Source organism: Hippopotamus amphibius, chromosome 1 (assembly GCF_030028045.1).
Source record: "Hippopotamus amphibius kiboko isolate mHipAmp2 chromosome 1, mHipAmp2.hap2, whole genome shotgun sequence".
Classification (NCBI taxonomy): Eukaryota; Metazoa; Chordata; class Mammalia; order Artiodactyla; family Hippopotamidae; genus Hippopotamus; species Hippopotamus amphibius.
The window spans coordinates 82,354,339-82,379,055 of record NC_080186.1 but is presented as its reverse complement, the minus strand read 5'-3'; the positions used below and the strand labels follow the sequence as shown (position 1 = coordinate 82,379,055).

General features: G+C 35.7%; 1 protein-coding gene across 1 annotated transcript; it reads left to right on the top strand.

Annotated features, from left to right (window-relative positions):
• Nucleotides 1-915: 915 nt before the first annotated feature.
• Nucleotides 916-17,543, top strand: GCLM (glutamate-cysteine ligase modifier subunit). Its single transcript, XM_057717902.1, has 7 exons — nucleotides 916-1,345; nucleotides 5,214-5,279; nucleotides 6,570-6,654; nucleotides 10,178-10,237; nucleotides 11,208-11,410; nucleotides 12,671-12,785; nucleotides 16,836-17,543. Exons 1-7 carry the CDS (start codon nucleotides 1,220-1,222, stop codon nucleotides 17,003-17,005), a joined length of 825 nt encoding a protein of 274 aa, XP_057573885.1. The 5' UTR covers nucleotides 916-1,219; the 3' UTR covers nucleotides 17,006-17,543.
• The last annotated feature ends 7,174 nt before the right edge of the window (nucleotides 17,544-24,717 follow it).

The following is a 24,717-nucleotide window of genomic DNA, read 5'->3' as shown; positions in this document are numbered from 1 at the left end:
GATTACTGTCAACAAAAGCAAAAATTTGTTGAGGAAAGCTCGATAAATGTTAAATCTGAGGTTCATACCAAGTATACTACATATGAAATTTAATAGGAGAAAAGAATCACAACCACCTCTAAGGGAATGGGTCATATCTTCCCTGATCTCACCGATTTAAGCGGTTCTCTTTAATCTGAACTCATCTAGAAACTATGATGTTCTTATATTATTACTCATTGTTTCATATGCTTAGGCCTTGTGACTGGAACTAGAGTGTAAGCTTCTCAAGGGCAGAGATTAAGTCTTATTCTAAATCAATAGACCTTTAATTAATGGGCATGAAGAAAAATGAGCAGTTTGGGGGAAAACCCTTGAGAAAGGAAATGAACTAAGAGGTAGCGAAGCAAAGTTGAAGGAGAAGGGGGCCCTTGTGCATTAACCTCCGCTTCTGAGAACTGAAACCGGCTAGTATTTCAAAGCCTCGGTACTTTCTCTTTTTATTTATTTATTTATTTATTTATTTTTTTATTATTTTATTTTATTTTTTTGGGGGGTACACCAGGTTCAATCAACTGTTTTTATACACATATCCCCATATTCCCTCCCTTCCTTGACCTAGGGGTATCACCCGCGTGACGGCCCCTTGACTGGGAGGTGAGACCGTGAGCGAAGCCTGCACTAAGTGGAAGTAGCGCGGGCCAGCGCGCCGCCCTCTGACCGACAGGGGGAGCTCTGCCGAGCGTCGGGCGCCTCGCCGCCCCGCCCCGCCCCGCCCCGCGTGCCCCGCGCTCACTCCGCCGTGCACCCGCTCGCCTCCCGGCGCCACGCCCGCTGCAGGCCGAGGGCCAGTCACCCGCGGGCCGGCGCCCAGCAGCCCGCTCGCCGCCCCGCCCCGCCCCGCCCGGCCCCGCCGCGGGACGGGTAACGGTTACGAAGCACTTTCTCCGCCGCGATTTCTGCTTAGTCATTGTCTTCCAGGAAACGGCTCCTCAGTTGGGAGTCAACTCTCCCGCGGCGGCCGCAGTAGCAGGAGCCGCAGACACAGCGCGTCCTTCCCGGGCCGCCGCTCCGCCGCCGCCCGGCCTCCCTCGGGCCCGAGCGCAGGCCGGGGTCCCGCCGCGCGGGGCGAGCAGCCTCGCGCTCTGCTCTCCGGCCTCGGGCACCGCGTCCTACAAGGGCGGCCTCCTTCCCCGCCTGCGGCCCCGTCGCCGCCGGGCCCGCTCCGTCGGCTGCTGCCATGGGCACCGACAGCCGCGCGGCCGGGGCGCTCCTGGCGCGGGCCCGCACCCTGCACTTGCAGACGGGGAACCTGCTGAACTGGGGCCGCCTGCGGAAGAAGTGCCCGTCCACGCACAGCGAGGAGGTGAGGGCGGCGACCGTGCCGGCGCAGACGCCGGGCCCCTGGGGCAGGCCGCGGGCCGGGCCGGGCCGGGCGGCTCCGAGAGGCGGGGAAGCGGCGGGAGGTGAGGGCGGGCGGTCGGGCTCCGGGCGCGCACCTGGGCTCCGCCCGCGGGAGGAGGCTGGGGCGGCTGTCGGCGCGCTGGCGCATCGGAACCTGCTGTGGGGGGCACAGCGTCTGTAAAAATTCGGCAGGTGCAGCTTCACACAGAGTGCCGCCCTCTGTCAGCGCTCCGGTCTGAGAACCGAACTCGCCAACCTATTGGCTCGCTCTCCCGGGCGAGGGGGTCAGAGAGGGCCGGTCCAGCGCTCGGTCCCTCTCCCTACCTCTCCCCGCCCCCACCGTGTCCGGGTAAAGAAATATTTTGGGGATTAGCTTCCCGAAGACGCAGATGAAGTAGTGGTAATAATCCACGTAGCTTGTAGGCTGTTGGCAGCAGTGTCCCTCTTGCTGTGAGGCAAATGACCGCTCCAATTCGGCTTTGGAATAAGGCATTTATTTCTCTTGCCGAAGATTAACCTAACTCAGTTTATTTGCCTAACAACTGATCACTATTTTGAAGTGGCAGAGCTTAATCTGGAATGATACTCTTACTACATATTTGTTAACGTAGCTGGTCTCTTTCAGGGGAGGGTCGGTTATTATGCACAGCTGGTTGCTGAGGCATGGTGGTGGTACGATTTTGGTATTAAATAACAATAAAGAAAACAGACTTTTAACTTAGGAGATCTGTGACTTTGGGAAAGTTACTGTCGCGATTCTTGATGTACGTAACTCTAAAACTGGATAATATCTTCATCAGGTCACGGTGAGGAATAAAAGAGATCATATATGAAAACACCACGCAAGCATTTGTCTCTCTTGTCAGTCTGATGCAGAGAGATAAAATAAATATTATTAAAAAGAAAATTTCCTAAACCATGTCATATTATGATATCATCAGCTGTGTTTCTAGTCAGTTTCTGCTCTGTTAAATAAGATGTTGGTGATATACTATGTAGTATTAGGTAGCATCCCTCTGAGCTGGAGCTGGCGGGTGTGCCCAGGCCTGGTGTTGAGAGTAAGGGCCCATCAGGAGATGAGCACTCTTGGTTGTAACTTTAGTAGGAATCAGGATCCCTGCCATATTCTGTGTCCAGAATGCAGCTCAGTTTGTCTCTTTCTTTTTTTTTTTTTAAAAAAGCACCTTCATTTGTGTTATTTCTCCCAGAGATAAATGCGTGTTTTGTAGTAGACCTTTAATTTCTCCAGGGTGATAGTTCAGTACAACATTTTGCATGTAGATAATATTGGGTAAAATTTTCTCTCTCTTATCTCACTCAACACACGCTAAGGTAGTCATTTTCAGTTTGACTGCAAACCCAGTAAAAAAAAAAATGCATTTTACCTTGGCAGCCCAATTGATGGTCCCCTCTCTCTCTCTCTCACTCACATACACACACAAGTTTCATGAAAAGCTTTTAACCCTTACTATATACTGTATATTCTGATTTTTTAATCATTTCAATTTTTAATTTTTAAATTTTTATCCTAATGTAATCTTAATTTTAACTTGATTTTTTAATGCAGTAATGAGTCACACCCCACAGTTTGAAAAAACATTGTTCAAAAGATTAATTGTGATTTGTGTATTTTATTTTGAGTGCTGCATAAGAGAGACAAAACTAAAACTTGAAAATGTTTGAGGAAAACTTGTAGATATGATAGCATATGTAGAGAAAAACATGACAGCTTGATTAGAATAGGAGAGGCATGTTTTGTGTCTGTGTAAAGAACTTTGTAGCAACCAGAGCTCTAAATTCGGATACACTATTTGAAACAGTTTAACCTCATTGAATAAAGAAACTGAGTAAATCACTAATAATTGAGAAAGTTTACACATTGGGTAGAGAGAGATCATTAAATTTCCTAAAAGGTCTTTTCTAGTCTAATGTTTGAGTTTTGGGGTTTTTTTTTTTTTCCATTATTCTATGATCTCTGCCCAGATTTTCTTTTCACTGGAATTTTATGAAATCAAATCTTGTTTTTTAAATGGGCCATTAAAGGACTATTTTGACCAGTTATCTGTTTGATCATGTAGCATTTTTTAAACTTATACAACTCCAGATCTACTGATGCACGACATTATGGTGAGCTCATCTTCCCTGTTGCGGTGTGTATATGGTGAGAATGGTGAGAGCAGAGAACAAAAAAGCACAAGGTTAATGTTCGGTCAATATAGAAAATGTATAAAAGATTAAAAATCACTAAGTTTGCGATGTAGGTAATGAGTTGCTCATATTATTGTAACATTGGACTATTCCATGATTTGTCCTGACAGAAGGGAGCGAACACTCTGAAAATATACTTATCTTCATGAATTGAGAAATTCATCAGGAAAGCCTTAGGCAAATTAACTGTCCTTCCAGAGGAAAATTTCCAAAAATTATCCTATGATTTGAGCCACAGCACTCCTGATAAAATTGTTAACTTCTAGTTGGTCCTGCTGCATCAATTTTTATTAATTTTTCAAAGAATATTGACTTGCAATTCTGTTTAGAATGATTATCAACTAATTTTTATATACTGACTTAAATTTGATTATTAATATACCTTTCATAAAGATATAGTCCCTGTAAATTGAATTCACATGGGTTATATTGGGATAGCACATGAATTGCTGTTTTAGATTGTAAATCTTAAATAGGTGACTCTGAGCTCTTAAGTTGATAAACCAGTTGTCCATTATAATTATCTGTACTGAGATATAAGCAGTAAAGTGCTTTTGTCAGTTTTTATCATAAGCAGTCATTGATCAGATAGTGAGTTCAGAAATTTAATTTCTTGTTGTTGGTTAGGAAAGTGCTTTTGCAATTCAGTGTAGTTACTCATTTGTTTTTTCATTGATTGCCCACACAATGCAAAGCACTGTGCCCTTGGTATTTATAAGGCAGTGATTTCAAACTGCTAGTGTTGACCCATTTGTGGTCATAAATCAGTTCAGTGAGTCATGGAGCGGCATATTTTTTTCTAACTCATAGAATGGAAGCCATCAAAGTATCTGGCATGTAGTAAGCATAAATATTGCTTTGTGAATTTTTGTTGTTATTTGTATATAGACACTTTAATAAATTTACAAAATACTATAATGTTAGTGTAATAAACTTGTTTATATAAGAAAACATTGACGACAGATCGAAGGTCTACCAAACTGTTAGGAAATGACTTATGGACAAATTGACTTCTACAAGATATGAGTATGACGGTTTCTAGGCTTTGGAGTAAGTTTTGATTACTTGGAGGCTTGTTAAAATGAAAGTTCTGCTGCCCTTAGTGATTCAGGAAGTCTAGGATGGGGTTCAGGAATTTAAACTTTTAATAAACACCACAGGTAAGTCTAATGTAGGAGTTTCTCTGGCCACACTTAGGGAATCATTCGTTTGCTTTTGTGGAATATAGCATAGTAGTTAGTTAATTCTAGGCAGGCTGTCCCGGCTTGAATTGAAGTTCCTCCATTTATAAATCTTATTCTTGAAAAATATTTTTGTTTCTTTAGGAATGTTTTTGTGTCTCAAAAGTTTACTTAAATTTTCATTGGTACAAAAATACTTTTTAAATAATTATTGCTTTAGGTCAAGAACATTTGTATATTAAGAGTAGGATAAAAACATCAATAATTAAATCAATCTTTGTTAAAGGAAACAAAAACCTTATAGAATTACAATTTTGGTTTGTATGGTATTTCCTTTTTATATATTCTTATTCCGACTTACCAGACTAATGCAGTCTTACTGTAGGAGTACAGAAAAGTGTAGTGTATGATTAACTGTTTCAAAATGCATTTCTTTTGCAGCTTCGAGATTGTATCCAAAAGACCTTGAATGAGTGGAGTTCCCAAATCAACCCAGATTTGGTCAGGGTGAGTGAACTGTAAATGAAGAAATCATATAATAAGCCAGAAATTCATTTCCTCAGGTTTGATAGGAAAGTCCAATAGGCAATTAGCATGAAACTCATTGTGGTTGATCTGCTGAGGTAGCAGTCTGACCCAGTAGGCTTAAGCATGAAAGAGAAAATCCGATTCTGTAGTCAGTTCTTCAACTAGACAAGCTACTAAGATTCCCACCACAGTTTTCTCAAAATGTGTTTTGTTCCAGTTTATATTTGGTCTAGTAGAGGAATGACTATCAGACAGTTTTAGTTAGTAGATTGCTTTGGTAGAATATAACCCAAAATATACTCACTAAAAATAACTTTTTAAGCATCAGTTTCTTATGAAACAGTAAGGAACTGTGTTTTGATGAATGTCAGTATATAGCTGTTATCATAAATGTTAGTATACAGAACACCTGTCCGTAAACCACTCTTTGGAATCCAACTTAGCCAAAGGCTTGTAACAAATTACATAGACTATTTAAAAAGCATGAAAGAGGACATGTGCTGAAAATAATGGTTTCCCTAAGAATACTGCAAGTTTGTAACTCTGTGGCTGCTAGGCAGACATTAATTAATATCTTCTATCTGTCTCTGTTTCTCTGAAGTGACCATTCACTCTGTGCATGACTCATAAATACTTAATATGTGCCAGGCATTGTAATATGCTGAATAATCATGGGAAAATCCTCACTGTTTACTTTGTTTTAGTCTTGTAAATGTGAGTTAGTGTGTGATTTGTATGTGTTAATATTTTATCATTTCATGCGTTAACTACTCATTTTTATGTATTGGAATGGCCTTTATTTTTTTCCATTGCATTCAGAAAAAAATATATTTTAGCTTAAAATGTTTGTGGTTGATATATAGGAAGTTTTAACATGTCAGTATCCAGAAGGAAAATATTAATTACTTTTCATTGGTTTCTTTTCTGAGTAAAGGTATTCACTGTGTTAGTGGTTCTAACTCCTCACATACTGCCCAGTTTGCTTGTTTGTTCATTTGTTTTTGATTTGTTCATTTGATGTTTTGATACATCCCTCTGAGTAACTCATAAATGAGACACTTTTTCCCCGAAAATGGTCACACACACACACAGCGCTTTACCTTTGTTTCAGGGTTACAAACCTTATGAAGTCCATCTAGGCCTCAGGTAAAGAACTCTATTGTCTTATGGGTTCCCTGCTTCTAAAGACTGTTATGGACAATAGAAAATATATAGCTAATCAGGAGCATTAATTTTATATTTATTGTAAATGTCATGTGTTTATTATAGGAGTTTCCAGATGTCTTGGAATGTACTGTATCTCATGCAGTAGAAAAGATAAATCCCGATGAAAGAGAAGAAATGAAAGTTTCTGGTAAAGTCCAGCCTTTACAGTTCATTTTGTTAAACAACGGATGATAGTGAGGTCTTGTCAGGCATGGGACTAAACCTTTCTTTGCTTCTGGTAATGAGTAACTTGATTACTAAGTGTGGGAAATATAGAGATTCTTTATAACATAATTTTAAAGTCAGCTTTAAAGAGGGAGTTATAGGAGGTCACTGTTGGCTGCTTCAGTGGAGTCAGAATAGAACTTCACCTCTTCATGACGTTCTCATTAATTTATGTGTAAGACATCAGAGCAGTAGGAAGAGTAAGGTGTACGAAATGGAAAGAATAAAGGGAAAACTTAAGAGCAATGCCCACCTGAAGCCAGCATAAGCCCTCCTTCCCTGGTGTGACACTGCCAATGGCTAGGGTTGCCTGGGAGCAGAGAAGGAACTCTGGGCAACTAGATGCATGAAGAGAAATAAAATACCTACTCTACCCATTCAGCAAAGATGGAGTGACTCCTACTTCCCAGAGATAGTGCTAAGCTCAAGGAATTAAGCTGTTCTTGTCCTCAGCTTACAGTTGGCATAACATAGTCATTAAATGCTTGAACTTAACTTGATTGAAATTCCTGGATCTGCAGATTATTGACTGATATAATCTGGGTCTAACAAATGATTTAACCTCTCTGAGCTCAGTTTCCTCATCTATAAAATGGGGATACACCTGTTTCACAGGCTTCTTTGTAAGTTAGATAAAATAACAAAAGAAGCACTTAGCATGGTGCTTGGCACAAAGTAAGTGCCAAGTAGCTGTTATTTATTACCATTTATGGTTGTGTTGTGGTTGTTATTTTATTATTACTCTTATTAGGATGAACATGTAAGATGAGATAGGGCATTGTCTTTTGACTCTAATAATAATAACTACCATTTATTGAATCTTGCTTTATATCAAGCACTTTATGGTTATATTTCTTCATAAAATTTTCAAAACTATTCTGCAAGGTAGATTTATTATCCCCATTGCACAGGTAACATTAAATAACTTGAAAGTTGTCATACAGCAAGTAAGTGGTCGAACTAGGAATCCATCCAGGTATGCCTGACTACAAAACCCATTTCTTTCTATTAATTTCACATTACTATTTGAGCTGGAAAGGACACCAGAGCAACATTGCTCTGTGGTTGATTGCAGTTCATCATGGCATAGATCTTGGAGCTCTTACAAGTTATCCTCAGTTCCTGGAAGGCTTAAGGTTTTTGATAAGTATCGAGAGCTTTCCTCTTTTCACCTACCTAAAAATGCCTCATCTTTCAGAGAGAGGAGACCATTTCAAATGGCACAAATTCATGGCCAGAGGAATAGTGATGGGGAGGGTTTTCACAGAGTATAATTATAGGAGCTAAGGCTGGAACAAAGTGGTGAAGATTGACTTTCACCTGGTAAGGAAGTTGTGATGGCTTTTAAATAGAGAAGTAACACGAGGAAATCAGTGTTTTAGGAAGACTCTCCAGCAGTAGAAAGGAAATGACAAATACATCAAATATTGTACAAGGAAAATTTGTTGTATGTGTTGAATGCCGGGAACTTTACGTAAGGGTATTTCATTAACCCTGTTTTCTTTCCATTCCCCTTTCTGATTTTCTCTGTTCTTGTTTTCCTATTACTCCACCTATTTGTTGAGTACATTTAGATTTTTGAACAGTGAATTTACATAAAGTAAATATATACATATAAACCTGAGTTGAAATCAAGCCAAAGCCTCAATTTCATAAATAGGCAAAACTACTCAACTTTCTTGGTAACCAAAAAAATGCCAATTAATGTGGTACTAGGCAGGTATATTTTGTACCTATCAAATTAGCATATATATATATGTTTGTTTTATGGTTTGTTTTAAATAGCATCCTATATTGTTAGGAGAGCAGCTCCTAACTTTTAGTGGTCTGGTAAACTGGTACAAATCTTTTATAAAGTAGGAGGTAAATAAAATAGAACAAGATACACAAAAAAAGATCATATTCTTTGACTCATAATCACATTTCTGACTGTCCTTGGGAAATGCTTCTGGTATAAAGTTGAACAAAAAGCATAGATGTTTATTTCAACATTATATGTGATAAAAACATTAAATGTTCAAAACACAGGAAATCATTCAGTAAATTATACCCTATCAAAAGTACAGATTAATGTTCACCATTAAAAATGAGTGTGAAAATTTTTTTTGAACTTTTATTGCGATATAATTGACATACAATAAACTGCATATATTTAAAGTGTACAATTTGATATTTTTTCTTATTAGTAATGTATATATATTGGCAATCCCAATCTCCCAATTCATCCCACTCCAACCCCCCTCCCCCCCCCACTTCCCCCTTTGGTGTCCATATGTTTGTTCTCTACATCTGCGTCTCTATTTCTGCCTTGCAAACCAGTTGATCTGTACCATTTTTCTAGATTCCACATATATGTGTTAATATACGATATTGTGTTTCTCTTCCTGACTTACTTCACTCTGTATGACAGTCTCTAGGTCCATGCATGTCTCTACAGATGTCCCAATTTCGTTCCTTTTTTACTGTTGAGTGATATTCCATTGTATATATGTACCACATCTTTACCCATTCATCCATTGATGGACAAGAGTGTGTAAAAATATTCATTAAAAATACAGAGTACAGCAAATTCCCTGGCAGTCTGGTAGTTGGGACTCTGTGCTTTCACTGGTGAGGGGCCAGGTTCAATCCCCATCGGGAAACTAAGATCCCACAAGCCTTGCGGCCAAATAAATAAATAAAAAGCAAAAGAAAAATCCAGAGTACATAAAAACCAAACAATAATTGCTTTTGGTGATGAGACTATTGGTTTTTTTGTTTGTTTTGTTTTGTTTTGGCTTGGTTTTTCTACTCCTGTAGGTTTTCCTCATTTCTAGAGTGAATACATTACTGTTATGAGAAAAAAAAATTAAGATAACTAAATACTGCACAGAGATGTGAAAAAAGTATTTGTTACATTAAGGGTAAATCACGTACATGGAAGTAGAAAATACATATTGTGCTTTATATGAGCAAGAACTTGAAGGTAATGTCGTCTAAAAATGAAAATGATTGTATTCAGTATTAGGAAGGTAGGATTGTGGGATGTTTGTTTTTTGTTTTGTTTTCAATTTTCTTCTCATTACAGGTAATTTTAATTTAGTCTTTACATAGACTTTAGTTTATTGGAGAAAGTATATAATATGCTCCATTAATGTTTAATTCATAAAAATATACATTTTGAATAAGTTTCTGTATTTATCTGCCCTGCCTTCTGATAAAGGGGAAATTAATATTTGCTTTTTTATTTTGACAACCAGATACTTGTTGACAACTAGAATATAATTTTAAAATTACAATGGAAATATACTTTTAGGTCTTAAAATGAAAACTATAAAACAATGCAACTAGGAAAGGAAAAAATTCATTCAGGATTATCTGTCATCTTAGTATTTTAGCAGTTTTACTACTATGTAGTAGAATGTTACTCAAATATAGTAATCTATTTTGTCTTCTTTGTCACCCAGCAAAACTGTTCATTGTAGGATCAAACTCTTCATCATCAACTAGAAATGCAGTTGACATGGGTAAGCAAAATTTCAACTTTTTGTTTTCATAGTGGACTTTAAATTAGTGTAGGTGTATTAGTTATATCCTGTGTTCAGGTCCAGGTAAAAAAGAAAATGAGCTTATTGCAATTTTACCTTTTAAAGTTCTAGCCTAATTTCTTAAGGCTTCGTAGAATCACATCAACTTAAGTAAAGTCATATTTTGATATATAAGGGGAATATAAAAGATGTAACATAATTAGATATTAACTATATGTTTGGAGGTAGAATTTCTCCTTAATCATGTTCTTAACCCTTTTAGTACTACAGGTGAAATATCAAAAGAATAACAACAACAAAAACAAGCATTTTTATCTATTTTCAGTACTTGGTTAGGTTTCTATGGCATTATAGTTATTCATTATTTTTTCTTTTAAAACATTCTTCCAGTATTTGTATACATTGAATGGTTATATAAATAGCTCTTTAATATAACTATGGAGTGAACAATAATCATTAAAAATAAACTCTTAAAACTATTTTTATAGAAATTAGGAAATTATCTACATCTGTAAATATAGATTAATATATAGGTTAAGACCATAAATTCAGTTTTTCAGAGTCTCAAGCTTGTTCTTTGCTGTGACTACCAATTATAGACTATTAAGTCAGAAGCTACTAAAAAGTGCTGGGGCCTAGGAAACAAGGAGGCCTGTTCCCTGGGAAGAGGAACCTGTAGTAGTTGTGAGTTTCCCTGGGAATGAGGCAGGTCAAAGAAACCCATGTCTGCCACACAGACCAAGCAGATGAATGGGCACATACACTTTTTTAAAAGATGGAAGTGTTCTAAATGACAGGTAAATTATGAAACCTAATGAAATAATCTGTTATGTAGAATACTAATGAATTGTATGGACAGAATTCGGTGGGGTACTTAAAGAACATTAGAAACAACTTGTTTTTATTATGAAACAAACATTTATCCTCTTTGTGTTTTCCTTCACATCAGCCTGTTCAGTCCTTGGAGTTGCGCAGCTGGATTCTGTGATCATTGCTTCACCTCCTATTGAAGATGGAGTTAATCTTTCCTTGGAGCATTTGCAGCCTTACTGGGAAGAATTACAAAACTTAGTTCAGAGCAAAAAAATTGTTGCTATAGGTACCTCTGATCTGGATAAAACCCAGTTGGAGCAGCTGTATCAGTGGGCACAGGTAAAGGATGTCTAGGTCACGAGTACTCCAGGAGGAGCCTATTTTTTATGGTCTTTGCTGCATCACATTAAACATCATGCACATAGTGGACACCACTGTGGGGTCACTGTTCCAGATATGGGAGTTTTGAGGCAGGCTTTGACAAAAACACTAGAGAGTGTGTTTTGAAGCATTCATAGCAAAATGAATTAAGGCTCTTCCCTTCAGTTTTAATTATGCAGTAAAAATATTATGTTTTCCTTTAGGTATTATGAGTCCATGGTTCTAATTTTCCAAGTAAGAGAATATCATATATAACAAATATTTTGCTCTGTTATTTAAAGATATATAAGACTTTCAGTTCACAGAACTTGATGTGGAGTAAGAGTCATAAATTAATCCCTGTCACTCTCTGGCCTAACAAAATTATTAGGGAAGTTGCTTACAAGTAGTTTACCTTTACTGTCTGTATTTTTCTTTATTCCTTTTACTGCATCACCAGCCTTTTCATTTTCTCATGGGCAGGAAGACCCTAGAGAAAAGTTGCCCCTTGTCCCTTTGACTTGGTGATAACCAGAATGTGGCTAAGATCCTGCTGGATAGAGTTAGATGATCTGAAATGTATCTATAAATTAACCAGAGCATCTATTAGAATTACCTAATTCTTCTCTTTTTCAAATGTGTCTGATTAATAACCATATTGTGTACTTCAACATTAAATGTACTTATCATTTGTATTTGACCCTCTATCTTTAAGACATGTTTCCTTTGTAGGTGGAATCATCACACTTAGAATCATATTAGTTTCCAAGGCAGATGTATTAGATGGCAGGTTCTAGCATGAGACTTTTTTTTTTTTTTTTTTTTTATTTATTTATTTATTTATTTTTTTTTTTTATTTTTTGGCACACGGGCTTAGTTGCTCCGTGGCATGTGGGATCTTCCTGGAGCTGGGATCGAACCCATGACCTCTGCATTGGCAGGCGGATTCTTAACCACTGCGCCACCTAGGAAGCCCTAGCATGAGACTTTTTAATAGTGTAGTAATATATTTGCTTTTTCCTCTCTCCTAGAGCTATTCTTCCTTTCCCTGTTACCACTAACATGAGTCAGAAAAGCATACATTAATAAATATATTCATGTAAAAGTATTTTGTAAATGTTAAGCACTGTAGAATGTCATATTTCATTTGTTCTAAAATTGAGTCCTTTTATTGCTTTCTACTTTCTGTAGTACTTAATTTAGTGGAGATGTCATGATTTTTTTTTTCCCCACTTCTAGGTAAAACCAAATAGTAATCAAGTTAATCTTGCCTCCTGCTGTGTGATGCCACCTGATTTGACTGCATTTGCTAAACAATTTGATATACAGCTGTTGACTCATAATGATCCAAAAGGTAAGACTGAGATTTTCATTTATAGAGATTGGTGGTGAGCTTTTATCTTTTAAGAAGCTACTTGTTAAAATTTAATGTTTAATTGTGTCACAGTTTTTAATTGTGATGAAGGTACAATGCTCTCACCTAGAACTATGCTTAATAGTTCAAAACATACATGCCTTCATTTTAGTTTCAGAAAGCTTTACTATTGTCTTTGTATCAGTGGGAAAAGAAGTGAAGCGTTCATTTTCTGACATCCAGTCTGCTGAAGTTTATAGATATTAAGCTACACAGAAAAGATCTTGTACGATATTCTAGATAGTGTCACATATAATATTGTCTAGTACGGCAAAGATTGCACCAAAGGGCCACTTAATTGAAGAGGATAAATATTTGGAAGGAGAAGCAGATAAAATTTAATTTGAAACTTAAGCATCTTAGGATAGGTATTTGATCAGGTATTTTATTAATCATTACTGTTAACATATATATGCTTGATGTTAATCAGAAACATTTGATTAATGAGAATGGCTTGTCTGCCTTTTGTAGAATAATTTTTTTATCAACATTTTACAAGATAATTTGGAAAGCTGGGAAGATAATATTTTACACTTTATTAGCAGTCTGCTCCATTTTCATTTTTTCACAGTTTCATAGGGAGCAGAGGTGGAGTTTTACTCAGTAAATATACAGGATCTATGAAACAGTATTTTTGGTGTGGTTAAGTGAGAGAGATCTTGTGGAAGTTTTAAATTTCCATGACATTTTTATAGAAGTTCTAGTTTAGTAAAAATTGGAGAAAATTATATTTTATAGGTGATTCCTGGAGAAAAACATTCAATTTTTACTTTCATTTCTAAAAAGATGGCGTTATATAGGTGGTTTGACTCAATTTATTTTTCGGATGCTTATGGATAACCTCTTAAGACTTTATACTTTATTAGCAATCAGCCTCATTATCTTTTTTTTTTTTAACTGTTTTGTAGGAAGTGGAGGAGGAGTTTTAATAGTTATTCTTTCTCAAATGCAAGGCATCATGCTAAATGCCTCAGAGAGATTATCTGTAATCCTCACAACTGAAACTAGACGTTTTATGGATGAGGAAATAGAACCTTAAGAGTTTAAGAAACTACCCAAGGTCACCCAGCTGGCACAGCGCAAAATTTGAACTTGGACCTAGGTCCTGGCTGAATTTGGAGCCTTTTCATCACCATACCCTCTGTCTCTCTGATTTGAAACATTAGTATTTCCGTCTGAAACTTTACTTTCTTATCAGTTTCCATTTAAATCATCCCAGAATAGAACATAGTGACTTTTACTTCCTCTCTCCAGCAGGGCTTTCATGCGTAAATAATTAGATTCTTTTTTTTTTTTTAAATAAAAGGTCATTTTGGTGAAAATCTAACAAAGAATTGCTGTACTGATTTGTTCTGAAATATAAACCACTTAAATTTTAACTTTTTATGTGTTGGCAGATAATATATTATTTTTCTGTTTACTTTGTGGGGGGCTTTTCCATCTATAATCATTAACAGCTGATGGGTGATCCTATACCCCTTTCCAGCTGCACTTGAAAAACACTCCCATCCTTTTTCCAGTAAGAAAGAAAATAGGAAAAGACTAGGGTGTCTAGTATTTTATTTCCATGTTATCTAAATGTGGGCATGTGGATTATGTACTAATAATATACATCATTGTTATGGAAGAATATATTATATATGTATATGAGGAGAGAGATTTAATCCTTCTTGGGGGCGTATGTTTTTTTTTTTTTTTACTAATGTAATTTGACATTTGGATGTCTTTTTAATTCTAAACACTTTAATTAGAATTTATAGTCTAATCCTTCATATACTATATACAGATCTTCACTTTGATCTGTAATGAAGCAACTCTCTTAAAAGTTTCTGTCATGGTTACTAATTTGAAAGAGTTAACATAGTTGAATTAAAAGTATGTGGTTAATAAATAGCACAGTTCTCTGATTTTGTGACAGATTTATTTTTTAAGCAATCGAGTTGTAAAACATTTAACTCTGGTTGTCATCTAAAATCGAATCTTGTTTATAAGTCACTTAAAGGCCTTCTTCTGTTCTAAAATTACCCTTATTCCTCAGCAAGGTTTATTTTTCATTATTTTTTGTCCTAGAAGTATGGTAACCGTTTAACTGTAGTCAGGGTAAAATTGTGAAGTAGGTGATTCTGACTTTAGAATTTTCCCCTTTTTATTTGCCTTACTCCTCTCCCCACTCCCATTAAATCTAATCTGTATTATGCCTCATTCCCTCAAGATCCTCTCCTCAGTTAGACAATCTGATAAACAAATACACCTTAATATTACTTTTCCAAAGAGATATTTGCATTTCATTTATGAAAACTACCATTTACTAGCTGTGTGACCTTGGGCAAGTTATCTAATCTCTCTGGGTCAGTTTCCCCCTGTAAAGGGAAATAATATTACCTATCTCTTGTGGTTAACATGTGGATTAAAAGAGTTAATACATGGAAAGTACTTAGAAAAGTGCCTGGCACATGACAATAGCTAGTATTTATTGAGAGTTTACTATTGATATTATTCAAATATCACAGCAGTTCATTTTGGGGCAGGCAGGTTCTTTGGCATTCCCAAATAGTCTTGTATACATCTATAGATAGTCACCTGATCCCTATCTATAGGGTTGGTTCTGATGCCAGTGGAATCTTTCCATACTGTTTGATTAATTCAAGAGACATTTGAACACCTACTATGTGTCAGGCATTGTTCTAAGTACTAGAAAAACAGGACCAAGTCAGAAAAATCTCAACCTTCATGGAATTTATATTCTGCTGGGAAGACACACAAATAAGATAAATGTTGAATGTGATAAATGGTGGTATATGCTCTAAAGAAAAGTTGGCTGAGGGAGGAAAGAGTTGTCCAGGTTAGGGGGGGTGGTTATTTTCTATAGGATGGTTGGGGAGGCCTCTCTGCTAGGGTACATTAATCAGAGACCTGCAAGAAGGGAGAGAGCCATGTGGGTATTTGGAAGAAGAGTGCTTAGGGAAAAGGGAGCAGCTGACTCAGTGGCCCCAAGGTGGGAATATGTTTGAGGATTTCAGGATACAGCTATGAGGCCAGTGTGGCTGGAGAAGAGGAAGTGAAGAAGGGAGTGGCATATCGGAGCAGTGGCAGAAGACTTGGATATAAATGTGGAATTAGAAAATAATGATTTCATCAAAGAGATACAGATTAAAAGATAACCATTGGAAAAGATTTTTTTAAATGATTGCTGGTGCTAGTTGAGGATATGGTAGGATTGGCACTCCAATATTGTCTATTAAGTATAAAGTACAGTCTTTCTGGAAAGCAACTAGCAATATACTATGTATCAAGCCTTCAAAATGTACTTGTACTTTGACCTTGTCATTCCATAGCCAGGCAAGCATTTTAAGGATGTTCATTAAGCATTATTTTTATTAGCAAAATGTTAGGAAAAACCTAATTTTTTGACCAACAATAAGAAAATGTATAAATTATGATATCTATAAAATGTAATATTGGGAGAATTATTAAAAATGATACTCTCACAGAAGATTTAATTACATGGGAACATATTCATAAGTGAAAAAAGTAAATTAGGCTATAACTACAGTATGATTTCTAGTTTTTAAGATATGGATAGATATATACATAAATATATACAGAAAAATAGTTGGATGGAAATACATGGCAATGGAAGCGGTCCATCTTCAGTTGATAGGATTATGGGTAACTCTTATTCCTTCCTTGTACTTTCCTGTATTGTCTCTGGCTGTACATTAGAATCACCTGGATATTTTTAAAAAATACAAATATCCAGACTTCACTCACCAGAAATTATGAATTAAACTGCCTGGGTTACAGGTGTAGATACTTTCCCTAGGTCTTTCTGATATTCTGGTTCAGATTCATAGCACACATTAAGGATAAGTATTTTTATATTCAGTTTTGAGGTGTTTCTTTTGTTGTATTTAAATGCTTACCTACATAGTAAAGTGCTTTTGTTTTCAAGTTTAACAATTTGGGTTTTTATTTGTTGTTTGTTTTAAGAACTGCTTTCTGAAGCAAGTTTCCAAGAAGCACTTCAGGAAAGCATCCCTGACATTCAAGCACATGAGTGGGTGCCTCTGTGGCTACTGCGATATTCAGTCATTGTTAAAAGTAGAGGAATTATCAAATCAAAAGGCTACATCTTACAAGCTAAAAGAAAGGGTTCTTAACCACAATTTAAGATCATAACCTACTGACCTGTATTTTCCTTGAATATAAGATAAAATTGAGATTTGTAAAGCTCTAATTACTGCCTGGAAATGTGTCATTGAGGCAGATATTCTTTAGTTATATTTGACATAAATGTTATCTGTCAAGTTTGAATACTTCTCTTGCTTCCATATCAGTTCACTCACATGAACCACTGTATTGTTTTCATTGAACTATTGTTTTCTAATTGAAATTGTCTATAAAGAAAATACTTGCAATATATTTTTCCTTTATTTTTATGACAATAGAAATCAAGAAAATTTGTTGTTAGATATATTTTGGCCTAGACATCAGGGTAATATATATACATATTTTTTATTTCTAAAAAATTCATTGATTGCTTCTTACTCTATAGTATAACTAAGCAGTTTAATTAGAACTGTTAAAACTGAAATACTGGAAGATATTTTTCCTGTCATTGATAAGATGATTATATCTCAGAGTAACTGGAGTAGCTGGGATCTACTAATAGTGTAAATAAAAGTCCTTTCTTCAATATATGAATGGAAACTTAAATTTTTTTATGTGTCCTTGCTTGTAGTTTACCTGTAACGATTTAACCTTGTATTCTTGTGCCATATTTGCTCTTGTTGTTATTACAAAGACAAACCAAAGTAAATATGTAAAGGAGACTAGGAGCTTTGAAATTATTGTTTGGGGGTTTTATAAAAGCAACTATTGTCACCTCCAGATTCTTTTTAATTCTCTATCTGTCCTTAATATTTTGCTACTCATTCAAGAATATTCAATAAGTATTGAGCACTTACCATGTGCTGGGCACTGTGGGCTCTGGAGAGAGGAGGGAGCACAGGGATTAAGAATCAGTTGAGTAAAATATGCAATATTTGTTCCCCACTAGTAGCCGACTACAAGGGACTAGAAGCCAAAAAAGGGATGAAAAAAATCTTTAATTCAGGGTCATGTTGTCTATTTAGACAACTTTGTTTGAGATATGGTCTTAACTATTTAAAAGCAAGACAATATAACCAAAACTTTAAAACTAAAAGAGAGTATAGATCATTTAATGTAATTCCTCATTAGTTTAAGAACCAGAAAATAGCAAATAAATAAGCTGTGGCCTTTGGTATGTACTATAGGTCTTTGTAATTCTGTAAATTTGTACCTGTAACCCAAATACTTTGAAAACTTCTTTTAAAATCTCTTGTATCTCAGTTAATACTTTTAAACCATGTATTTTGAATGTGGTTTATAAAACTAAGATAATTTTACATATATAGATACATACACACACGTATATGTTAACTAATATATAAAACTAATTTTGCCCAAGTTTTTCAACTTAGGGAAAAGATGTGTGGTTCCATATTCAAAATAAATACACTAAAAATAAATAAATAAACAAACTAACAAACAAGACTTTTCCTATCCTAGGTATGTTTTTGTGGTTTGCTAGTTGGATAATTTGATCATTAGAATTGTAATGTGAAATCAGCTGATTTATGTGCTAAAACTTGTTTAGACTTTGAGCTTCCTAAAGCCTTATATAGCCTTTATATTAATTGTATGTAATGTTATTAAATGTATATAGTTAACTTTTTAAATTGAAAATGTACAACATTTTTTCATGTAACATAAGTCTTTAAACAAATGCTCATTTTAATTTAAGCCTGTACAGTGAATTGGCCAAGATATTTTAAGAGGGCACTTTAATATCACATTTATTATCTTTTAAAACCCTGGATTTACAAAAATGAATTGTTTGAAAGGTTATTTTGAAAATAGGAAAAAAAAAAAAAAGTATATTGCTAATATATCCAGACTTCAGCAGGAGCTTTATGTGTGTTTTTTCTCCAACTCTTGACAAAGTAGCAAGATTATAGATTCATTTTGTGAGGGGGATCATGTATGCCTTTTTTAAATGAGTTTTTTGTTTGCTTCGCTTCTATACCTTTAATTTCTGTTATTGAATAACCTTTTCTTTAAAAAACTGACTTTTTTTAAAGGCTTTATCTTCTCTAAGCTGATATTCACTTCTTTTTTTGGTGAACTATCAGAATATAGTGAATGCTTTTCAAATATTTAAGGACTTAATGTTTAAAAAGCCATAAAATAAAAAGTGATAATACTACCAAATAATTGCTTAAAGCTGAAAGCTAAGTTAACAATAGTGTATATAACAGGTATGTTTTCTGGGGAGATGTGTATGCAGTGACCCAAGGTAGAAAGAATTCATATAACTTTTTTTTCCAGTAAACATGACAAGAAGCTGCAGCTTATCGCATGTCCAAAATACACTGGAGCCTTACTTTAACACAGTGTACTGTAACTTTGAGTTTGTTCTGTGATGAGTCTGTTTTGAATTCTCTTCTAAGAAACTGTAGTCAACAGAAGGACCAAGGTGTCTTACAAAATATGTTCACATGGTATAAATTCTGAAGACCACATTGTGCCAATGTGATAATAGAGTTATCCATGTAGGAACAGCCAGTGCTAGAACTTGAATCACAAATAATAGCTAATAATTTTTCCATTCACAGGAAAGATCATTTAGACAGCTGTGTGTGAAATAGAAAATGAAGTTATTATATTTCCAGTGAATGATGCAGACTTTTCCCTACCAGAGCCCCAAGTAGTAACTGAAATAGGATCTTGATTTTCATTGATAAAGGTCTAAGGTTCATTTAATTATGCTTCTTTTTAGAACAGAGTTTCTTTTTAACTTTTCCACCCAGATTCATAATATTGGCTGACAATTCATCTTTCTGCCAAATGTACATTTAGAGAAATTTGACGTTATAATGAGAATTTAGTCCATTTTTGTTTTCATACTCAAATGTACCAACTTATGATTCCAAATCTTTTTTTTTCATAATTCCTAATGTACCAGAACTTGTACCTGTCATTTTCCCATAGAGTTTTTTTTCATAATTCCTAATGTACCAGAACTTGTACCTGTCATTTTCCCATAGAGTTGGTGGGCAGGATATGTCAGTTTTATTTTTTAAAAATGTGTCTTATAACTTTTATTAATTTTTTTTTATAGTTTTCAGCGTTAGAAATATACTTAGGAGGGGAAAATGTTTTAATTATATAATTCTACTTTTATGTGTCTTCAGTAGTATACTATAAAATCAAGGCAAAATATAAAGCATTATTAAATGTTTATAATAGTTTTTAATTTTATCTGTGTTATGAATATAACTGAAGTGTGAGTTGTATATGTTTTAATTGAGTTTCAATAGTTGTAAGCATCTTGGAACATTATATTGATTTTGAACTATTTAAACTCAAACTGAGTATGATTTGAAAATAAATTATGAAAAAAATTTATCCAAGCCATAAAGTTATTCATACATTCATTCAGTGAAGATGTATTGAATGCCTGCTGTGTGCCAGGCACTGTGCAAGGTGTGGGCGGATAGACACAGAGATGAAAACAGCCCTGTCTTCAAGGAGGAGATAAGTATATTTGGGGGTTGAGAGAGATCTGTACATGAACAAAGGAAATAAAGGGCTACATCTGTTGATGATAGAAGTGGTGAAAAGGGAGTGGGGTCATGTGGAAGGAATGGGACTGCTGGGAAGCAGCATAAGGACAAGAAAGGCTCCCCTGAAGAAATAGAGTAGGATCATAAGATGGGGTGTGGGGTGTGCCTGGTTTGTAAATACACTTATATTGAGTGATGAACAGTTTATATGTAAACTTCAGAAATTCTGTGAAAACACTTTCTTCAAGAGCTTGTTCTTATCAGATAGAAAGGAATGGCTTCTAGTGAGACAAGAGTAGGTAAGGTTTGAAAAGTCACATTTTTATAAAAGAGAGACAAAAACTTGTCCCAATCCCCTAAATATATTAGGATACGGCTTATGTAGTTTCACTACCAGAGAAGTCAAACAAAACCTTGTGTATCCCTCAGCGATGAATAAACATGTAAAATATCATATAAGATTTTGGTCTGTGTTTTGGTCCATTATTTTAAGAAGGTTCATGTTTTACAATAAGCATTATTTATTTGGACTCAACTCTGTTTTCTGTTTGCTCACTGTTGATTCTTTCATCCTACTGCATTTATGTTTACTTTTTTTTAAGTATATCCTTAGTAATTCTTTCACTGAAGGTCTTTGGGCAGTAAGGTCTTGTTTGTCTGAAAATGTCTATTTTGTTAACAATCTTAAGTGATCATTGGACATTATAGAATTCTAAGTTTCCAAACACTTGTCCTCAGCATCTTGAAGATAATATTCTATTGATTTCCAGCATTTATACTATTGCTGATGAAAATCTGGATTTTCTTCCCTAGAAATAATCTGTTTTTCCCTCTGGTCACTTTTTTCATTGGAAATATCCTATTCCTTTTGATGTGTATGTAATTAGAATAAAGCAAGAAAATGAAAACTGCTTCTGAGTTTTCTGATAACACCAAAAAAGTAATCATAAAGAAAAAATACCAATAACCAGATTTAAGCAAAATTAAAATCTTCTGTTCTTCAAAATGTATTGTTAAGGAAACAGTGTATTTTGAAAATGTGAAAATGTGAGCCACAGACTGGGATGAAATACTTGCAATAAATATTTCTTGTGAAAAATAAATTGGACATAATCAAAGTTTTTAAATTGCACTTCAGAAAACACTATCAAGATAAAGCAAAATGGAAAAGAATATGAAAAAATCTGTATATATATGTTTTAATACTGAATCACTTTGCTGTACAGTAGAAATTAATACAACATTGTAAATCAACTATACTTCAATAAAATAAATTTAAAAAAAACTTCAAAAACACCATCAAAAAAGTCAAAAGGAAACCCATAAAATAGGATAAAATATTTGAAAATCATTTATCTGATATGGATCTTGTATCTAGTATGTATAAAGAACTCTTACAGCTTAAGACAGCCCAATAAAAAGTAGGCAAAATGTTAGATTTTTCTCCAAAGAAGACATGAATAGTCAATAAGAACATAGAAGATGTTCAACATCATTAGTCATCAGGGAAATGCCAATTAAAACCACAATGAAACCACTAAAATAGCTAAATTTTTTTTAAAAACTGACAATACCAAGTGGTGGCAAGGATGTGGAAGAAGCAACTGTCATATATTCCTGATGGGACTATAAAATGGTATCAATAAAACCACTATGGAGGGACTCCTTGGTGGTCCAGTGGTAAAAAATCTACCTTCCAGTGCAGGGGACACGGGTTCGATCCCTGGTCTGGGAACTAAGATCCCACATGCCGTGGGGCAACTCAGCCCGTGCACCACAACTACTGAGCCCACGCCACAACTAGAGAAGAGAAAACCCTCACACTGCAACTAGAAAGAGAACACCGGCATACCGCGGCTAGAGAGAAGCCTGCATGCCGCAGCAAAGAGCCCGCGTGCTGCAACAGAAAATCCTGCGTGTCACAACTAGGACCCGATGCAGCCAAAAATAAATAAATAAAAAGAATATTAAAAAAAAAAAAAACTATGGAAAATAACTTGGGATTTCTTACAAAATTAAATGTGCATGTACCGTGTGACCCAGCAATTTCACTGCTAGGTATTTACTCAAGAGAAATCATATATCTGAAATAGATATATACAAATGTTTATAGCACTTTATAGCTGAAAACTGGAAACAACCCAGATGTTTATCAACAGGTGAATGGATAGATAAATTGTAGTATAATCAGCAATAAAAAATAACGACTAGTATACACAGTAACATGGATGTCTCAGAAATATGCTGAGTGAAAGAAGCTAGACATGAAAGTACGTAAATTATTTCCTTTACATGAAATTTTTAGAACAGACAATTAATATTGACTATTATCTGTTGCCACATCTGGGTACCTCAAGGCCTAATCGAACTGTTGCAATCAGGCTCATCTGGGACTCCAGTCTCTCCCTTGTGCTTAATTGAGGTTGGTCTGCTTCCAAGCTAGTTCATGAGGTTGTTGGCTGGATTCAGTTTCTCTCTGGCTGTAAGCCAGAGGCCTCCCTCACTTCCTTGCCACATGGCCCATAGGGCAGCTCATAACAAGCAGCTACTAGCTTCCCACAGAATGAACAAGTGAGAAATCGCAAGATGGAAGCCAGCCTTTTTTGTAAACTAATCTTGAAAGTGACACCCATCACTTTTGTTACATTCTTTTCATTAATAAGTCACTAGGTCTAGCCCATACTCAAGGGTATGAAGACCAGAGGATAGGATTGTTAGAGACCATCTTACCAGTCAAACTTAATTTAAAAGTAATGTTTTGTATGTAGTAATGCAAAATGATCATGAATAGTATGTATTTTTAGAAGCCTTATGCACTAAAACTCATCTTTTGGTTAATGCCTAAAATTCCAGAGAGAGATTCAGCCCTATAATTTAAGGGTTTTAGTAAAGTACAGACTATCATGGGAGAGTTTCCCTTTGGGCCTGAGTAATAATTACTGTGTTTTTATACTGTATTTTCCCCAAATCCACTTTGGGTAAAGAAGAGGGCAGGTAAAGAAGGAAGAGTTAGGGAAACATGGCAGACCTGGCAAGCTCACATAAAACAAAAAAACAATACTTTGCAGTTTTACCGCTGATCAGCAGAACAGCTCAGTCTTCTTATATTATGAATATGTACTAACATTTTAATCTTAGTATTTTATGTTTGTTTCTTGAACTTTTTAGCTTGTAAATATTTGGGAGTGTTTTTTGTTTTGTTTTAAAGGGGACATGCTTGTAAGTGAATAGTACACACTGGTTTTCTAATACCCTCCCAATTTTTTGCACCCACTCCTGTGATCTTAATTTCTATTTTCATGCATTTGCTCATGTTAAAGTTGTCATATATATTAAATGGGTTATTAAATGCATGTAAAGCACTTAGTACCCAGCATATAGTAAGTGCTCTGCTATTACTATGGTTGATGCTGTTGTCCTCTACTGCTTTGCTCTCCACTACTCACTTCCAGTTGCTTCACCTTCCTTCCTCTACACCACTCCACCTCCTCTTCAAATTTAGCCTGTTTTCTCTTCTGTCCTTTCTCTTACCTACTCTCATTGCTACTTGGCCCTACTAAAATTCCTTCTTTTTGCCCCTTACCACATTCCCCGTAACAGTCAATCTAAACTTTTTTCATTCTTCTGAGCATATCAGTCACCTTCTTCCTTCAGAAATTGATGTTATCTACCTCAAATCCCCTCCTCTTCTCTTCACTTTAATTTCTTGCATTTACAGTCTCCTCTCTGCTTCAGTTATCAACTCTTCCCTCTTGCCTCAAAGGAAGGAGCATTCTTCTGTGGCTAACTCCTCCATCTCCATTTTTTTTAATTCCGTCCTTTAGTTGGGATTAGGCTTGGATGAAAACAGAAAGTCCCCAAATAACTGTTTTAAAAAGAGCGGTGTTTCTCTCAGGTGAAAACATCTTTAAAATTAGGCTAGTTAGAACTGATATAGCAGTTCTACAACTTGTCAGAAACTCTTTTTTCTTTCTTTGTCACTGCTCTGCCATCCTTAAAGCATGGCCCTCATCTTCATGGCACAAGATTGCTGCTTGAAAACCAGGGAACACAACTTTCCGGAGAGTGAAATGAAGTTAAAGAAGGCAAGGAGGACCTCCTCTCTTTTAAGATGTTCCTAGAGAACTACACAACACTTAATCTGTAATTAGCCCAAGCTTAGCCGTATCTGGCTGTAAGGGAAACTATGGAAGGAGCTATTTAGCTGAATGGCAGTGTGCTCA

What these genes read in the sequence shown, in the direction of transcription:
- GCLM (XM_057717902.1), top strand. Translation starts at nt 1,220, where the DNA reads ATGGGCACCGACAGCCGCGCGGCCGGGGCGCTCCTGGCGCGGGCCCGC. An exon ending in AGCTGTATCAGTGGGCACAG is followed by an intron (nt 11,411 to 12,670) that starts GTAAAGGATGTC and finishes CCCCACTTCTAG; the next exon opens with GTAAAACCAAATAGTAATCA. An exon ending in GACTCATAATGATCCAAAAG is followed by an intron (nt 12,786 to 16,835) that starts GTAAGACTGAGA and finishes GTTTGTTTTAAG; the next exon opens with AACTGCTTTCTGAAGCAAGT.